Below are 15,500 nucleotides of genomic sequence, written 5' to 3' on the forward strand. Positions count from 1 at the left end.
CCCCGGAGCGACCTTAGCACCCCGCTCCTCCTATTTGCTCGACTTTTGCACCCACGCACAATGCGAATTTTCGAGCGACCAAAAATAATGCTGCATACTTCTGGGCAAAGGCGCTTCGTGTACCGCTCGGCTTTTGGCTCGTCTCCGATTGGCTGGCTGGCTGTGGCCCACGCACACACTCGCACTCTCACCCACACTGGCACTCGCACCCGCACACACACACCCGCACACACATACACACGCAGTTGCGAGGCCATGTTGCAGCTATAAAGCGAGCCGACTTTCCTTTGGCGGCACCAAAAGAACTCCGGCTTGCAGTCAAACAGCAGCAGCAGCAGACCAGCGAAACCATCCGGCAAGGACGAGGACGAGGACCAGGACGAAAGACAAGGACATTTGTTTCGGACAGCAGCCCACCAGCCAAGTGCAAGTAAGTGCGCCCTCTGTTGGCCAGAAAGTGTGCCCACAAGGCTTAAAAATCAAAAGGACTAAAAAAACAGGTGAATTTTTGGTCAGAAGCAATCGGGCCAGTTGTTAAGTGATTGTGATTAAGAGCCTTTAAAAACCAAAACAATTTTGCTCTGCTAAGAGTTAAAGGATCAAAAATCTTATAATTAAAGCTATTAATTGTATAAAATATTTATTAAATTCGGAGAAATTCAATGTAATCAGTACCAGTACACTAAAGTTAAACGCCCACTTTCGTTAGCAATTGTTTACTTTAATTGTTGGCCGCTAGTCTTGGTCAACTAATTTCTCGATGCCCCAGAGGATGGTTGCTACTTTGTCCGTTCCTGTTTATTTGTCTAATTTAATTGAATCAAATTTGATTTGGAGCCATAATTATGAGGATTTGAGTCGCGGCAGTTGGGGGTTTTCCACTTCCTTATCCGCTTTGATTTATTTTTTATAACTCCCACTTAAACGCTACTGGCAACTCGCTGCCTGAGTTGAAACTTCAAGCAAAGTTGAAGATATTAAAATTCAAGACATTCTGGCCAGCAGCCGTATAAATCATGCATTATCCAAAGCGCACGAAAACAGACAGATGAAAATGTTTAGCCAACTTGTTGCCGCTGGAAGACAGAACTTCCTGGCCAAGTTTAACTCGATTTAAGCGACTTCCCTTTCCCAGGCGAACATTTAACATTAAGAGCTGCAAAGGGAAATATAAAATGATAATGCCTTGTCGTAAAGGATTTGAAAAGTGAGGACTAATTTTCAAAGGTATTTAGAATAATTTATTCGGAGTGTGAGCAGACGACAGTTTTAATTAGCCCATTTCAACTTGATGTTGCAGTTGACCTAGCCTAAACCCAACTTTCCACAAGACAACTTGCAGTTTGTAACTTTCAACTTGGCTAAATCGCGGAAAACCGCTCAAACTCTTGACCTGACTTGTTGCCGCATTTAATTTGCTTTTCCCGGCGACTCTGTCGCTTTCCACTCGAGTTGGTGTTCCTAATCGTGTGCCGATTGTTCTGAATCTCTTTATCGCGGCGAGAACAATCTGAACTGATCCGATTTGAAACGATTTGTGCCAAAGGCACGCTTCCATTGGATGACCTGGTTTGCAGCTGTTTGTTTTGTCTTTTTGCCTGAATTATCAGTCCGTGATTAGAGAATTTCACACGGAAACTGTGCTCCCGGCTGCTGCTGAACTTTGGGTTTGGAATATTTTTAGATTGCCAATTAGCACCAACTTTTGCAAAGTGCATTTAATATTTGAGGGAACAGCAGCACCTGTGGAAAGTTTTCGAACGGGTATTTCGAACGGGTATTAGTGACAGAGTTGTGGCAGCAACAGCTCATTAAGGCATTATTATCACAACTAAATAGCTGGGAAAATTGATAAGCCCAAGGGTCGAGTGGTCGAGTGGTCGAGGCACGGCCCTGTGCCTTGGTAAACAATAATTATTATATATTTTTCGTGTAATGAGAGCGCTGTTGTTGTTTTCGCACGGCGTGGGTGCATTTATTGTGTTGATTTTTACTGGTCCGCCACTGGCGCTCCACATATTAATTTTCACTTATCGGCCGGCCATAAATTTAGCACCGACCGTCCAGTGGCTGAAAATAGTCCGGGGATCCGAGGGGCGATTGGAAATGGAAAAAGTGTGGGAGTGAGTGCGCGTGACACGGATTGAGCGGAGATTACGGAAAAGATCGCGGTTTATCAGCGGGCCGGGATTTCGATGTGGCATATAGATCCGGCGGCTCTATGGAACGGCCTCAGTCGCTGGCGGGAGCTTGAAAATGTGAAATCGCGCTCAGGGATTCGGCCGGTGGAATTGCCATATCAAGCTGGACTATTGGCAAGCACATCCGCCCCAACCATATCTGTGATCTGTGATTATATATACTAGCCATCTAACGAGGGAAAGCAAAGCATTTTAAACTTTAATACTGATAGTCGTCGCTGTAACAAGCAAAAAACAAAGAAAACTGCCGTATAAATCTTACAAAGCCCAGATCGGCTAATCAGTCTGATTGAGGTGAGTTATTCAAGCTGCAGTTGAAGGCGACACGCGACCAGGTGCGGTGCTTAATAATAAAAAGAGAGCTGCGGCAACGGGACGTATGATTGATGGGCAATTGCGCCATTAGTGGTTATACCTTTTAATATATCTCAACAAAGTGTTTGAAACGTTTAAGATAAATTAAAATCAATTTTTACTAATTTACTCACTAAATATTTGACTCAGGCGTTTGAAAGTAAATAATCCTTAATCATATTCAAAGTGCTGAGGTTTATTTTTGGCCAACATATATGTCAATTGATTCACTTTTGAAATTAGTGCCAATTTTACAAACAACCTACTCAGTACGCGATGGCATACTTAATTACGCACACATGGCGTATGATTGATGGACTAAAGAGCATCAGCTGTTGTCTAATTTTAATCGGTTTAATTTCGGCCCTAGGCTCACATACAAAACGAAATGTTGTAGGAAATGCTTACAGCTCCCAGCCAATTAAATGACTTATCTTTTATCTATGAATAGTCTTGGCAAACCCATCCGCAGGATAATGAACTCTTCGAACATTCAGAGCACGTAATAAACAAATGTTTGTGGAACTTCCACCTTTTGGCCTCAAGTCACACACATACGCCCAGACTGATTGTCTTTGCGTTTTGCGTGGGCGTTACATAAATCATAGTTCAAAAGTTTTTGCGGCCCAGGATTAGCTTCTTAACTGCATGTGAACTCTAGGATTCGAATTCGATTCCAACTCGCTCGTCGCGTTGTGCTCGGATTTCCTAATTAGTGTAATGCCCCGCGGTGAAAGGTCGCATTGTCATCGCCAGACTGCCGGATTTCAACAGGTGCTCATCCCTTTGCCCTTTGCTCTTCTTCCCACCAGGTATCATGAAATCCACCATTTCTTTGCTACTGGTCGTCATCTGCACCGTGGTCCTGGCCGCGCAACAGAGCCAAGCGAAAAGTGAGTATAGAATTGATTAATTATACATTTTTAAGGCTTCTCTTATGTTATTTAAATGTCTTGATCCTTGGTAACTTTTAAGTGCACATTGCCACACGTGCTCCTCCGTTTCCTCTTTAATCTCGATGCCTACCCTTAAAGTTCTCCCACCGCAGTATGCAGGTGAATTTGCCATGAAATATTCATTAAATTGCTGTGAGAAAAACAAAGTCATAACTGGGTGCCGATATCCACACATTCACCACCCATCGAGCTGCATCAATTGTTGCAGTTTAATGCAACGCAAACAAAACCGGCGTCTTTGTTTTCCCAGCTGTGGGTACGTTAAATGGCAACAACAAGGCTGTCCTCCACAGCGACGTGAAAATGGGAAAATGGGTAAAGTGGGGGCCATTTCCGTTTCCCTTGCAAGCTGCAACTATCTCGAAGACACGAGTCAGAAGCGACAACGTTTTCCTTAAAATTATTAATAGTGAATGCGAATGTCAAGTGACTTCTAGGCAGCCGCTGCCATTCAGAGCCCATCTGTTCTCCCATTCAGTAGTCAATTACCCCAAGTTTTGGATTTGATTGCCTCTGAAACGGCATTTAAGATGTTACCAAGCTAAGTTGTTTAGAGCTCCCAAGCGATTACTAAGTCAGGATTGCTAGAATTACACAGATACCGTGTAAGCTTACTAGATTCATGCAAGAGAGCAGCTTTTAATGCCTATTTAGTTACCTTATTTTTGACACTACATCCTCACTTAAATATTTCACCATTTAAAGAAACCTCAACCCCTTTAAATTTATGAACTAAATAAGTAGAAAGTAATTTGGGATCTTTGAAGCTGAACGAATTAATATTCCCATTGCTAGCAGGCACCGGAATTCGATTGAGTGCCATTTGAGTCACCAAAGTCCCATCAGCTTGGTAGAGTCCCCCCTTCTCTATTTAAATCCTGCGTATGTCAAGGACAACTCCCAAGTGTGCAGCACGAAAATTTATGTTCGCCCGTGTGGGCGGAAATTCAAAAAAACAGTAGAAAGTCAAAAGTTTGTTCACACACAGCCAGACAGGCAAACAAACGAAACTGAGCCCTGCCGTCGTGGGGTCAAATCGTTATCGCCGGATGTCTCTCTTGAGCTTTGGGGAGCGATTAAAGATTTTGGCAGTAACGAAATCCAAAGGAGCCAGTCTATCTACCCAGTAATGGGGAAAGTATTTTGGGGCGGTGCGTTGGGAAATGCACACACATCGGTGGAAAGTTGAAGTGATGTGGGAAATGTGAGGATGTTCCCAGTATTGATTAGGCTTCAGCTAAGGACATTTTCCATTTATGGCTTGTCTTGCTATCTGCATTTCAAATTGGCAATTAATAAGTGTAGATTATAAATGTAAACCAGATCGGAAAAGTTTATTGTGATTGTTTGGCATGTTAATGTATTTAGTAATGTATATTGTTAGTAATATAATTTTGAACTTAAATTTTTTTATTTAAGCTTGTGCTTATTTTATTAAAGTGATTTTAAATTAGGTTGAAACTGGCTGACATATTTTCAATCTTTTGCAGAGGGATGCCAGGCCTACGGTCATGTGTGCTACGGTGGTCATGGCAAGCGCTCTCTGAGCACCGGATCCGGGTCTGGAACGGGAGTGGGCGGGGGAATGGGCGAGGCAGCCTCCGGGGGGCAGGAACCGGACTATGTGCGTCCGAATGGCCTACTGCCCATGATGGCGCCAAATGAACAAGTGCCGCCCGAGGTCGACTTTAATGACTATCCCGCCCGTCAGGTGCTTTACAAAATCATGAGATCATGGGTAAGTGACCTTTACACTCCGCTCTATATTTGGCAGCACTTGAAGATGAAAGTAATCAGTTAAACACTCGTGATTGATTTAAATTACCCAGATTAAAACCAACTTAAATAGTGTACATTTATTTGGATGTATTGCGCATACTTTTTACGCGGCTTTTAATAAGATTTAAAACCATAGTTGTTCAGTGGTAAAAATATAAATTAGTTTGGGGATTTCTGGTTGAATGACTCGATTTGAATAAGTTTGATTTTAACCCTTTTTACTGACGACTGTTTCCCCTTTTAGTTTAACCGACCTCGCCGACCCGCCTCTCGTCTGGGTGAACTGGATTATCCCTTGGCCAATTCCGCCGAATTGAATGGCGTGAACTAAGGGCGGAAAAGTTATCAATACAGAAATTTCCACAACGTACAGTAAAAACCGGAAATAAGCCTCAAGAACAAGAGCAACAACAGCAAGAGCTACAGCAACAGCAACAACAACAACATCAGCGACAACACATGAATTACTTATGAATGTTAATTACTTTCGCAACTTGTATAAAATGTTTGATAAATGTCTACACATACCAAGCAGTCAATTTTTATGCTAATTGCATAAGCATCGAACACATTAAAAAACCCAACTGAAATTTTTAGGGGCTGGTAAGGATTTCAGTGTCAAAAAAAAGGAGCAGACGAGGAAAAATAAATCGAAGAAAACGGCAAAGACAGCGTGTTTCACTGTTCATATGTTAAATACATACGTATATTTTATTTATGTTTATTTACGAGGAAAGCGAAAGACTATATGTAGTTGTAATTTTATTTAACATACAAAATATATACATATTAACTTTGTAAACTGTGTATGTTAATCTATATAGGTGTATATGTATATTATGGCTGCGCAACACTAACAAATTGTTCACAACAGTTTTATTTATAAAGAGATGCTTGGTTAAACAAATAATAAAATGTGCTACAAGAGCATCAAAATTAAACGATTGCGGTTTCTTTGGATAATCTTATAGTTTTAGGCAAACAAATTGTCATTACAAATTCTCAATTACAAAGTGTCGAAAATCTAAATCATCAGATTTATAAATAATCTATTATCTTCCTTATAGTTCCAATTAATATATATTACTTGCTTAAAAGCGCATACATAAAATATGTTGTAACTTTTAGCTTGAAGATTTTCGGGATAAATAAAAATCGTTATTTAATTTTTGAATTAAATATTTGGCGCCAAATTGGAATAAAATACGAATACCCACTCTAAAAGAGCTTAGTATTTAATTTGGTATATTTTACCATGGTTAGGTGCATTGTTTTCAAACTTCGGTCACACTTCGCCACACGTGTTTCGGTAAACATTTAAGGCATGTTGCAGATTTTAGCTTAAAAAGTCGGGGAAAAGACATAAAGAGACATTTCGGACAGTAAAATGACGCACCTGCGGTCAGAGGTTAAGCCAGGGTCGGAGGAGCGGAAGTCTGTGTTCAAGGATAGCAGCTGCATCTTCCGGCGGAATCGAGCCCTCGGCTATGTGAGCAACCAGGTTCCAGCAGTCACCCGCTACGTGCAGCGTCGTCGGGACACTTTGCTGATCACCTGCATCGGCAGATCCTTCCAGGTGTACACCGCCAACCACTTTCGGCTGCTGCACGTGAGCGGCTTGCATCCGGACGAGATTACGGCTATGGCCACCGATCGACTGCACACGTACACGGCGAGCAACAAGAGCATCTACGCCTGGCGGGCGGGCAAACACATCCGGCACGTGTACCGTGGCCACCAGAAAGATGTCCACCTCCTGCTGCCTTTTGGTTCCAGTTTGATAGCCATCGATAGGCAGAACGTGTTAAAAGTGTGGAATATTTCCACCGAGGATGTCTATTTGGAAGTTCCCTTCCGGTCCGAGGAGTTCCAGATCACAGCGGTAACCCATCCGCCCACGTACATCAACAAGATAGTACTAGGCTCCCAGCAGGGCCAACTGAAGATCTTGAACATAAAGAAGAACAGTGTGGTGTGCACTTTGAGTCACCACCACAGCAGGATCACCTGCATTGAACCGTCTCCTGCTTTGGATGTCGTGGCCGTGGGACACGGGGATGGCACTATTATTCTGCTTAACCTTAAGTTCGACGAGGTGCTATTGAGCTTCCAGCAGGATTGGGGTCAGGTCACCAACCTCTCGTTCCGTACCGACGGCCCACCAATCCTTGTGTCCGCCTGTAGCAATGGTTACATGGCCTTCTGGAACCTGGAGGAGCGCAAGTTAGCCGGTCAGCTGCAAGCCCACGAGGAGTCGGTGACCACGGCCATTTGTCTGCCCAGCGAGCCCGTAGTTTTCACCACTTCACCAGACAACTCCATGAGGATGTTTGTTTTCGATATGCCAGATGGTGGTGCCAGACAGCTGAGGATCCGCGAGGGACACACAAAGCCGCCGTTTTGTATCCGCTACCACGGCAGCTCGGGCGTATCCATTCTTTCTTCGGGAGAAGACAGCACCATGAGAGTATTCTCAACCATTTCCGAATCGCTGAACAAAAGCATGGGCAGAGCAACCTACAATCCAAAAGCCACAAAGAAGAAGAGTAAGTGTTTTGGCCTTTATTGCTCTCTTTAAAGTAATTTTAATATGGAACTCTTCTTTGCAGATCGATTCGAGCACGATAAATATGGAATGCCACCAATACTGGAGTTCACATCGGATACGACTCGCGAAAAGGAGTGGGATAACATCGCTGCTATCCATGCGGGTGTTATTCAGACGACAACCTGGTCGTTTGGCAAGAACCGTATGGGCGAGCACCGCCTGGTCCCCAAACAGTTTCAGAACAGCAACCGTACCAACTTCCAGAGCGAGCCTACATGCGTTGTGCTGACGCACTGCGGCAACTTTGTGATCATTGGCTATAGCAGTGGCGACATTGAGCGCTTTAATATCCAGTCTGGATTCCATCGGGCTAGCTATGGCTCTCCAGCGCACAAGATGGCAGTACGCGGCTTGGCCAGCGACAATCTTAACCAAACCGTCATCTCCGGCTGTTCGGAAGGTCTGCTCAAGTTCTGGTCATTCAAAGGAAAGGGTAAGGAATTGCCTCACCATAAGTTAATAAAACATATGTAATATCATACCATCCTTTAGTTGACAAACCCTTGGCGACTCTACGCCTGGCAGATGGAATCGCCCTGATACGACAGCACCGAGAGAGCTCCATGCTGGCCATTGGTCTGGAAACATTCAAGATCTTTGTGGTGGACATGCACACGAGGGTCATTGTTCGCAAGTTCGTCGGTCACACAGCCAAGCTGAATGACCTCACTTTCAGTCCGGACAGTCGCTGGCTGATCACCGCCGCCATGGACTCCACGATCAAGGTGTGGGACATACCTTCCTCCTACATGGTGGACCACTTCCGCGTTGAGGCGCCATGTGTATCGTTAAGTATGTCGCCGAATGGCGACTTTCTGGCCACCGCACATGTTGGCCTTTTGGGCATTTACCTGTGGGCCAACAAGACGCTGTTTAATCAGGTTTCCCTGCGCTCCATCGATCCTTTCGAGCCGGCTCCCTACGTGGGCTTGCCCACGAATGTGTGCGATGCCATGGAACTGGAAGATGGCATAAAGGAGCTAGAGATTGACGAAGAGGACGAGTCAAAACTCGGCGAGCTAGTTGACACCAAGTACGAAACTCCAACGCAGCTGTCCGAGGAACTGATTACGCTATCCGGGTTGGCTGCATCCCGTTGGCAGAATCTATTGGATTTGGAGCTCATCAAGCAACGCAACAAGCCCAAGGCACCACCAAAAGCTCCCAAACAGGCTCCCTTCTTCCTGCCCACGGTTTCGGGTCTGGAACTGCGCTTCGATGTGCAGAACGGTCAGAAGGAGGAGGATGAATCCCGAATTCGGAACGCTTCTACTCTCAACAATCTAACTGCCTTCGGCCAGTTGCTGGAGGAAACTGCTGACACCCTGGACTTCGCACCGGCTGTGGCGCACTTGACCCAACTAGGACCCTCAATGGTTGACTTTGAGATCAAATCTCTGCATCCGGAGGCTGGAGGAACACTCCTTGCCATGCTGCAGTTCCTCAAACTCGTTAAGTTTATGTTCGGAACCAATCTTAACTTTGAGCTGGCTCAATCGTATCTGAGCGTCTTCCTGCGATCTCACGGTCTCGGCTTGACGGAGTCCCCGGGTTTGGTAAAGGAGCTGCGCAGTGTGTCGGAGGTGCAGCAGAAGGCTTGGCAGCGTGTGGAGGAGAAGCTCATCTATGGAACTGGAGTTGTGGCCGCTCTCCGAAACTTTGCGCACTAGTTCCCAGATTATGTTGTAGTTCATTTTGAAATTTTGTAAATAAATTTACAAAACATTTTACATTTTGAATTTGCTTTTGATGTTAATCCTTGCGGCAAGCAGTTCCGCAGTTCCTTATAATCTTTAACAACTACCTATCCTAAACGATTTAATGGCCTTAAAATATATATCCCAAACTATCCTTATCTTCCTTTTTATCTTTAACTAATCCCAGATAGCATTTTAAATAATGAACTCAAGACGAAACTAATCACGCCAGGTACTCAACGCTGCCATATGCCTGATATCTCCAATTGGCATTAGTCGGATGATTCACACCCGCTGCAGCGATTATGGAATCAAAAGATAGCTGGAGGAAGGCAAGTTAGACGACGACAGGAAGAAGAATATATGCAGCATTTGGGTTGAAATTGTGTATTAATTATTTATTTGTTATATCCGTTTAAACTAACGCTTTTATTTATGCTGGAATTAAATAACTTAAACTTGTTCCTAGACGTGTTCGCTGGCGCGGACTTTAGATACGGTTCTAGTGGCGGCTGATTTCAATTTCAGTTTAGTTTAGTTTCAGTTTCCGTTTTCGATTCTTTGACAATCCAACGCAACATAAACGTAAAGAAAAATGTTGGTTTACAAACAACCACGCGTTATAGACATAGTGCATATATCTGATAAGTTTCTTTGATTTATACCTAAATATCGTAGCTTGCATGAAATAACTTTAGATCTCTCGATTGGTTGGGTCTCCTAATGTGAATTGGATGGTGTTTTAGGGTGCTTTTGGGAGTTCTTCGGCCTTTGCAAGCGCAATTACAGTGTTCCGGGAGCTGGTTTACATATTATTACGGCTTGTTGGTTGGGGTATTATTAGGTCTGTGTGTCCGTGGATGCAACACGCAGGGGGGCGCTTAACTCGATGTGCACTGCTGGACGCGTGGGCCATCCTGATAGCCGCCATCGTCCTCATCGTAGGCCATGCGCTGGTGTTGCTGGCGACGTTGCTTGGGATCAAAGTCCTCCTGCGAAAGATAAAGAAATCGATCAATAAATTAATTATGTACAATGTATTAATTATATATCGTGATATAAATTAATACTTTAGCCATCGAAAAAATGAAATACTCACCAAAACCGTCTGCTCTGCATCGATTGGAATGTCAACCTCCGGCGCCGGGGGTAGGCACTGTTTAAGCGTGGGCACCACCGACGGATTGATCACTTCCGGGAAGATCACCTCGAACTGGATGATCAACGTGCCCTTCTCCATGGGGTTCTTGAAGATGGGCATACCCTCCTCGGCAATACACTTGGTCATCTCATGCCTGATAACCTCGCCGGGCTGTGTGGACACAATCAGATCGCGATCATCAAGCGTTTTAACGATTCGCTGGAATCCGCAGAGCGCTTCGACCAGTTGCAACGGCATCTTCATCATCAGATCCTGTCCGGCGTGCGCGAATGTGGAGTGCTCCTTCTCGTCCAAAAGAATAATAATATCGCCCGGCTGAGATTCCGGCTCATGATCGCCCTCTCCTGTGAACACGATCTTTTGGCCATCCCGCATTCCCTTCTCGATGTGCACTTCCAATACCTTGCGTTCCCGCACCGTTTTGCGGCCACTGCAGTTCTTGCAGCGGTCCTTCTCCTGAATTGTCTCACCAGTTCCCGAGCACTTGCGGCACACCTGCTCGATGTGCTGCATGATGCCGGGGGCGATCTGCTGAACCCGGGTTTCCACACCGTTACCACGGCACTGCAAGCACTTCTCAATGCTGCCCTTCTTGCCGCCGCGACCCTCGCACTTGTCGCAGATCACGTTCTTCTGGAGCTGCAGCTTGCGGGTGGCTCCATTGTACAGCTCCTCCAGCTGTACGGACATCTGGTGCACCACGTCCTTGCCACGCCTCTCGCGCCTGCGTCCACCGCCACTACCTCCGAATCCAGCGCCGAAGAACTTCTCAAAGAAGTCCATAGGATTGCGGAAGTCACCGGAATCGGCGCCGCCCTTCTTAATGGCCGCCTCGCCGCCTTCGTCGTACACCTGTCGCTTGTCCGCATCGGACAGCACCTCGTACGCCTGCGAGATGGCCTTAAATTTCTCGCCCTCATTCGGGTTCTTGTCCGGATGGTACTTGAGGGCCAGCTTCCGGTAAGCCTTCTTCAGCTCATCGGGCGTGGCATTTGGCTTCACGCCCAGCAGATCATAGTATCCAGTCTCCTTGACCATCTTGTTTGCTGTTTACTGTGAACAGATGAAGTAATGCGTAATTACTATCTGGGAGCTAGTAAAAACAGAACGAACAGATTTGTGTATGCTCCAGGCATATATAGGTAGAAATTATGAAGTTGTATAATACCGAAAATTTTTGAAGTTTCAACCGATTTGGATGCCAGTTCTTATAAAAATGAAAACTTTTATTTTGTGGAGCTGTTTCTATGGCAGCTAGTTCCCGATGGAAGTTATTATCAGTTTTGTATCTAATGACATTTCATAGTTCAAAGGGCTGATACAAACTAGTATTCAAAACATCAAAAATCAGTAACCTATATTTTGCTACCTATTTTTTTAACAAATGCATTTTTCAAAATCCAGAAACCACTCGAGCATATGACCCATTCTTGTTTATTGATTTCTACAGCTGTGAGTTGATGCCATCACCCATTTTTTACGGTGTAAACTGAGGGGCAACGGAAAAAGGTAGACATTGCCGGAAGCTAGAGCCCGGGTTTCAAGGTCGTTACGCCGCCATGTGTTCGCGAAAATAACTGCGACGTTTTCTAGTCGATTTTCTAGAACAATTTTCGTATTTCAATACGGCGAGCAGCTGACGCTCTCTTTCCCCCTTTCGACGACAACCGCCTCTCTTTCGCACGCACACATACACACAGTTTCTAGAAAATTTCGTCAGCGCACTGCAGCCCTGGTTTTGCGAACGGCGACTGCAAAGCGAAGAGGGTAATAATGAAAAAAACGGGAAAAGAACGAAAAGGAGAACAAATGAAAGGAGAAAGGGCAGAGTCGAAAATAAGAATGGAAATTAATTCTAGAAGCAGCCATCGATTTAGCAGGCAAATCAATAGATACATTAATTATATTTTCACCAGTGGCTGGCACACACATGCACCAGACTTTGCGCTTGTATGCGTACCAACATGTGCCGCGCAAGACGCTGCGTCAGAATAATTCGATTGAACAAAGAAGAGAAGAAAAGCCAGAGGGCCATCGATTTTGCAAAACTAATGCCAAAAATCGAAGGCGATTCTCTGGCAAAAAACAATTATCGCTGATTACTTAACGGTAGAGATGAGAAAACCAAGCGCAAAGGAAGTGTCTACCAAGTAGACACACACATTGGCAATCGCACAATGCGAGGCGAAATGTGCAAAATCAGGTGGTAATCTTAATTAGCCCAGCGCCGCCCCAGCTCACCTTTTTTCGTGTCGTGTCGTGCCTAAAGCAAATGGTAACTTTCGCAGCCCGATTCCTGGAAGTTTCACTTTTACAACAAATTTAATTTACGTCGAATACTTTTCAACAGCTTACTATGGCCGCCACGCTAGGAAGAAAACTGGAAAGAAGTGTGACCAGAGGGACAAAAGGAAAATCACACCACAGCATTAGGGTTGCCCCGCACCGCAAAGTTGTAGCTAAGTCTAGCTATTTTCCGAAAACTGGTATTTTAGACATTTTAAATTTTTGATAATTTGATGGGATATAAAATGTATTTTTTAGACGAGTGATGTCCACCATAAAAAGCATTTTGGAAATTAAGAAATACTGTGTTGAATAAATACTTATTTTATTTATTAAATATTCTATTTCTACGCTTTAGTTGGAACTTGAGTGGTTCTCAAAGTAATCTGAGTCCACGATTCTTATTAGCAATCGTTAGCCCTGGTTAGTGATAATCCTCAGCTGTTTTGCATTCCTGCAAATGGTCACACTGTTTTGAACGCTGATTATTTAATAAACATTTGGAAAACTTTATAAAATAAAACTACCTATCCGGAATGAGACACGTGCAGTTTCTGGCCCGCACCGTTCTTGTGCAAAACAATAATGTGGAGGAGGCGTGTCGTCTGTTAAATCGCGTGCTGGGAAAAGAAGAACTGCTCGACCAATTTCGCCGCACGCGATTCTACGAAAAGCCGTATCAGGTTCGACTTTAAATAACTTAACTATTGATTATTATTTAGTGACTTGGACTATTTTTTAGGTTCGTCGTCGTATCAACTTTGAGAAATGCAAAGCCATTTACAACGAGGACATGAACCGAAAAATTCAGTTCGTACTGCGCAAAAATCGCGCCGAACCGTTTCCTGGATGCAGTTAAACTAGTTTTTGTGGCAATAAAATGTAGGAATTTAATAAATTGCTTATTTTCTAATAACCTTATAACAATTTAAGATTAATCAGGAAAATCCGAGAGTCTTCACGTTGAGTATTGTAAAATGAAAACCAATTAATTGCAATTATTGATAGCTGTCGATAAATGCACTTCGAATTTTCGAGTTAATCCATTCCCAAAAGAATAAATTGTTTGTGTGAAATTCTGGCATGTAAGTTTTCTGTCCGTAGGAGATTATGCCGGCTGCATAAGTGATTGCGACATTCCCACTTATCACGGTCTCCATTAAGGGTCCCCCGGAATCGCCGGGACTGGTGCGATTCCCATCCAGACCACCTGCACATATCTGACTTTCGAAATTAAAGTCGTAATTTGTTCTGCTGCACACATCTGGATGCCGTTCCGCGATGAAGCTGCGCAACAGTACTTCACTGGAAATTCCTGGTTCCATTTCTGGCCAGCCGGCTGTTTGAAACTTGCGCTTATGCGCCAAAACTTTTTGGGGTGTCGGAATGCAAATAGGCTGGATGGCTCTCGTATAGCTATAGGAAGATATAAAGATATATTATTTCAGTATACAGAATCAAATTTTAATAGTCTCTAATGGTGCAAATGGACCTGAGGGATCAATTCATATCCTACTTCTATTTCGATCACAGATTCATTACTCACCCCACAGGAAACTTAAGTCGCACGAGTGCTATGTCGTTTATCATATGCCATCCCACGTTGAAGTTTGCATGCGATAAAATTTGGTCCACTTCAATTTCCATATAATCAGGAGCGTACTGACTTATTCCATTCACAATAGTCCGATCGGGATTTGTGGACGTGTTATGTTCACCCAGTCTCACATTCTTGAGAACAAATTCATTCTCCATAAATGGTTTATCCACGCAGTGCGCTGCGGTCAGGACGTACCAGTTGTTTATTAGGGATCCACCACATTTTGGTACCAGCTTCTCGGACAAATTGTTTTTATTTCCATATAACAGCATGGCCATCCAGGGAAACTCATTCAGCGCCGGTATTTTGCCCATCGTAGATTTTATTCTTGATTGTCCACAAGTATTGTGTGGCAGATACGTTTCCCCCTTGGGGCAGCACACTTTATTGATGCCACATCGTCCAAGACCTACCATATTTTTTTTTCTGATCCCGTGACACTTATTCTGATTCACGCATTCGAATTGACATCCTGAAAGGAGGATAGATTTTATAGTACGTAAAAAGTCTATAAAGGCTGAGCGTTACCTGCACCATTTGAATAAGGCACAAGAATTATTTGCAGCATAAGCAAAAAGTATCCTATAAGTCCGAAGAACATGTTGATCCACGAATGTTTCAAGTACAACTGTTTAAGACTGTTGCTTTCGAAGCTATTTATTCTTATTTCTAACATTCTTCTGAGTAGTTTTATTCAATTTGTAATCAACTCAATTGCTCATCAAAAGAAAAAAGTATGCTTGTAGCGACAGAGCTCTTAAATATTACGGAACTATTTATAAATATCATTATTAAAACATAGTTTCGGATGTAGAAAACTGTTTCCGGTTAGAAATTTGCTGTTGAGCTTTATAAAG

General features: G+C 43.8%; 5 protein-coding genes across 7 annotated transcripts; 3 read left to right on the forward strand and 2 right to left on the reverse strand.

The window, feature by feature from the left end:
* The first annotated feature begins 281 nt into the window (after positions 1-281).
* On the forward strand, positions 282-6,231 carry LOC6728222 (neuropeptide CCHamide-2). 3 transcript variants are annotated; one of them, XM_016176798.3, is made up of 4 exons: positions 282-430; positions 3,368-3,448; positions 5,002-5,249; positions 5,535-6,231. In XM_016176798.3, the coding sequence occupies exons 2-4, from the start codon at positions 3,373-3,375 to the stop codon at positions 5,619-5,621; spliced, it is 411 nt and encodes a 136-aa protein (XP_016034861.1). In that variant the 5' UTR covers positions 282-430; positions 3,368-3,372; the 3' UTR covers positions 5,622-6,231. The 3 variants fall into 3 exon arrangements, with proteins under 3 accessions (XP_016034861.1, XP_016034859.1, XP_016034860.1); XM_016176796.3 differs by lacking the exon at positions 282-430 and adding an exon at positions 2,211-2,495; XM_016176797.3 differs by lacking the exon at positions 282-430 and adding an exon at positions 2,517-2,536.
* A 314-nt stretch (positions 6,232-6,545) lies between these two features.
* On the forward strand, positions 6,546-9,628 carry LOC6728223 (WD repeat-containing protein 36). The gene is made up of 3 exons (XM_002103536.4): positions 6,546-7,836; positions 7,900-8,331; positions 8,391-9,628. Exons 1-3 carry the CDS (start codon positions 6,678-6,680, stop codon positions 9,566-9,568), a joined length of 2,769 nt encoding a protein of 922 aa, XP_002103572.1. The 5' UTR covers positions 6,546-6,677; the 3' UTR covers positions 9,569-9,628.
* A 344-nt stretch (positions 9,629-9,972) lies between these two features.
* Positions 9,973-13,159, reverse strand: LOC6728224 (dnaJ homolog subfamily A member 4). Its single transcript, XM_016175245.3, has 3 exons — positions 12,999-13,159; positions 10,695-11,810; positions 9,973-10,587 (listed from the first exon to the last, which is right to left on the reverse strand). The coding sequence occupies exons 2-3, from the start codon at positions 11,793-11,795 to the stop codon at positions 10,477-10,479; spliced, it is 1,212 nt and encodes a 403-aa protein (XP_016034863.1). The 5' UTR covers positions 11,796-11,810; positions 12,999-13,159; the 3' UTR covers positions 9,973-10,476.
* A 318-nt stretch (positions 13,160-13,477) lies between these two features.
* LOC6728225 (28S ribosomal protein S21, mitochondrial) lies at positions 13,478-13,964 on the forward strand. Its single transcript, XM_002103538.4, has 2 exons — positions 13,478-13,726; positions 13,786-13,964. Exons 1-2 carry the CDS (start codon positions 13,580-13,582, stop codon positions 13,900-13,902), a joined length of 264 nt encoding a protein of 87 aa, XP_002103574.1. The 5' UTR covers positions 13,478-13,579; the 3' UTR covers positions 13,903-13,964.
* Positions 13,924-15,477, reverse strand: LOC6728226 (spaetzle-processing enzyme). The gene is made up of 3 exons (XM_002103539.4): positions 15,172-15,477; positions 14,590-15,115; positions 13,924-14,459 (listed from the first exon to the last, which is right to left on the reverse strand). Exons 1-3 carry the CDS (start codon positions 15,317-15,319, stop codon positions 14,042-14,044), a joined length of 1,092 nt encoding a protein of 363 aa, XP_002103575.2. The 5' UTR covers positions 15,320-15,477; the 3' UTR covers positions 13,924-14,041.
* Positions 15,478-15,500: the final 23 nt, after the last annotated feature.

Source organism: Drosophila simulans, chromosome 3R (assembly GCF_016746395.2).
Source record: "Drosophila simulans strain w501 chromosome 3R, Prin_Dsim_3.1, whole genome shotgun sequence".
Lineage (NCBI taxonomy): Eukaryota > Metazoa > Arthropoda > Insecta > Diptera > Drosophilidae > Drosophila > Drosophila simulans.

Bases quoted from the DNA above. Each gene is read 5' to 3' on its own strand.
- LOC6728226 (XM_002103539.4), bottom strand. From the start codon at position 15,319: ATGTTAGAAATAAGAATAAATAGCTTCGAAAGCAACAGTCTTAAACAG. The intron at 15,116-15,171 runs GTAACGCTCAGC...TCCTCCTTTCAG, and splicing joins GCCTTATTCAAATGGTGCAG to GATGTCAATTCGAATGCGTG. The intron at 14,460-14,589 runs GTGAGTAATGAA...ATCTTCCTATAG, and splicing joins CGACTTAAGTTTCCTGTGGG to CTATACGAGAGCCATCCAGC.
- LOC6728225 (XM_002103538.4), top strand. From the start codon at position 13,580: ATGAGACACGTGCAGTTTCTGGCCCGCACCGTTCTTGTGCAAAACAAT. The intron at 13,727-13,785 runs GTTCGACTTTAA...ACTATTTTTTAG, and splicing joins TCTACGAAAAGCCGTATCAG to GTTCGTCGTCGTATCAACTT.
- LOC6728222 (XM_016176798.3), top strand. From the start codon at position 3,373: ATGAAATCCACCATTTCTTTGCTACTGGTCGTCATCTGCACCGTGGTC. The intron at 3,449-5,001 runs GTGAGTATAGAA...AATCTTTTGCAG, and splicing joins GCAACAGAGCCAAGCGAAAA to AGGGATGCCAGGCCTACGGT. The intron at 5,250-5,534 runs GTAAGTGACCTT...TTCCCCTTTTAG, and splicing joins ACAAAATCATGAGATCATGG to TTTAACCGACCTCGCCGACC.
- LOC6728224 (XM_016175245.3), bottom strand. From the start codon at position 11,795: ATGGTCAAGGAGACTGGATACTATGATCTGCTGGGCGTGAAGCCAAAT. The intron at 10,588-10,694 runs GTGAGTATTTCA...TATCTTTCGCAG, and splicing joins ATGCAGAGCAGACGGTTTTG to GAGGACTTTGATCCCAAGCA.
- LOC6728223 (XM_002103536.4), top strand. From the start codon at position 6,678: ATGACGCACCTGCGGTCAGAGGTTAAGCCAGGGTCGGAGGAGCGGAAG. The intron at 7,837-7,899 runs GTAAGTGTTTTG...TCTTCTTTGCAG, and splicing joins AAAAGCCACAAAGAAGAAGA to ATCGATTCGAGCACGATAAA. The intron at 8,332-8,390 runs GTAAGGAATTGC...ACCATCCTTTAG, and splicing joins CTGGTCATTCAAAGGAAAGG to TTGACAAACCCTTGGCGACT.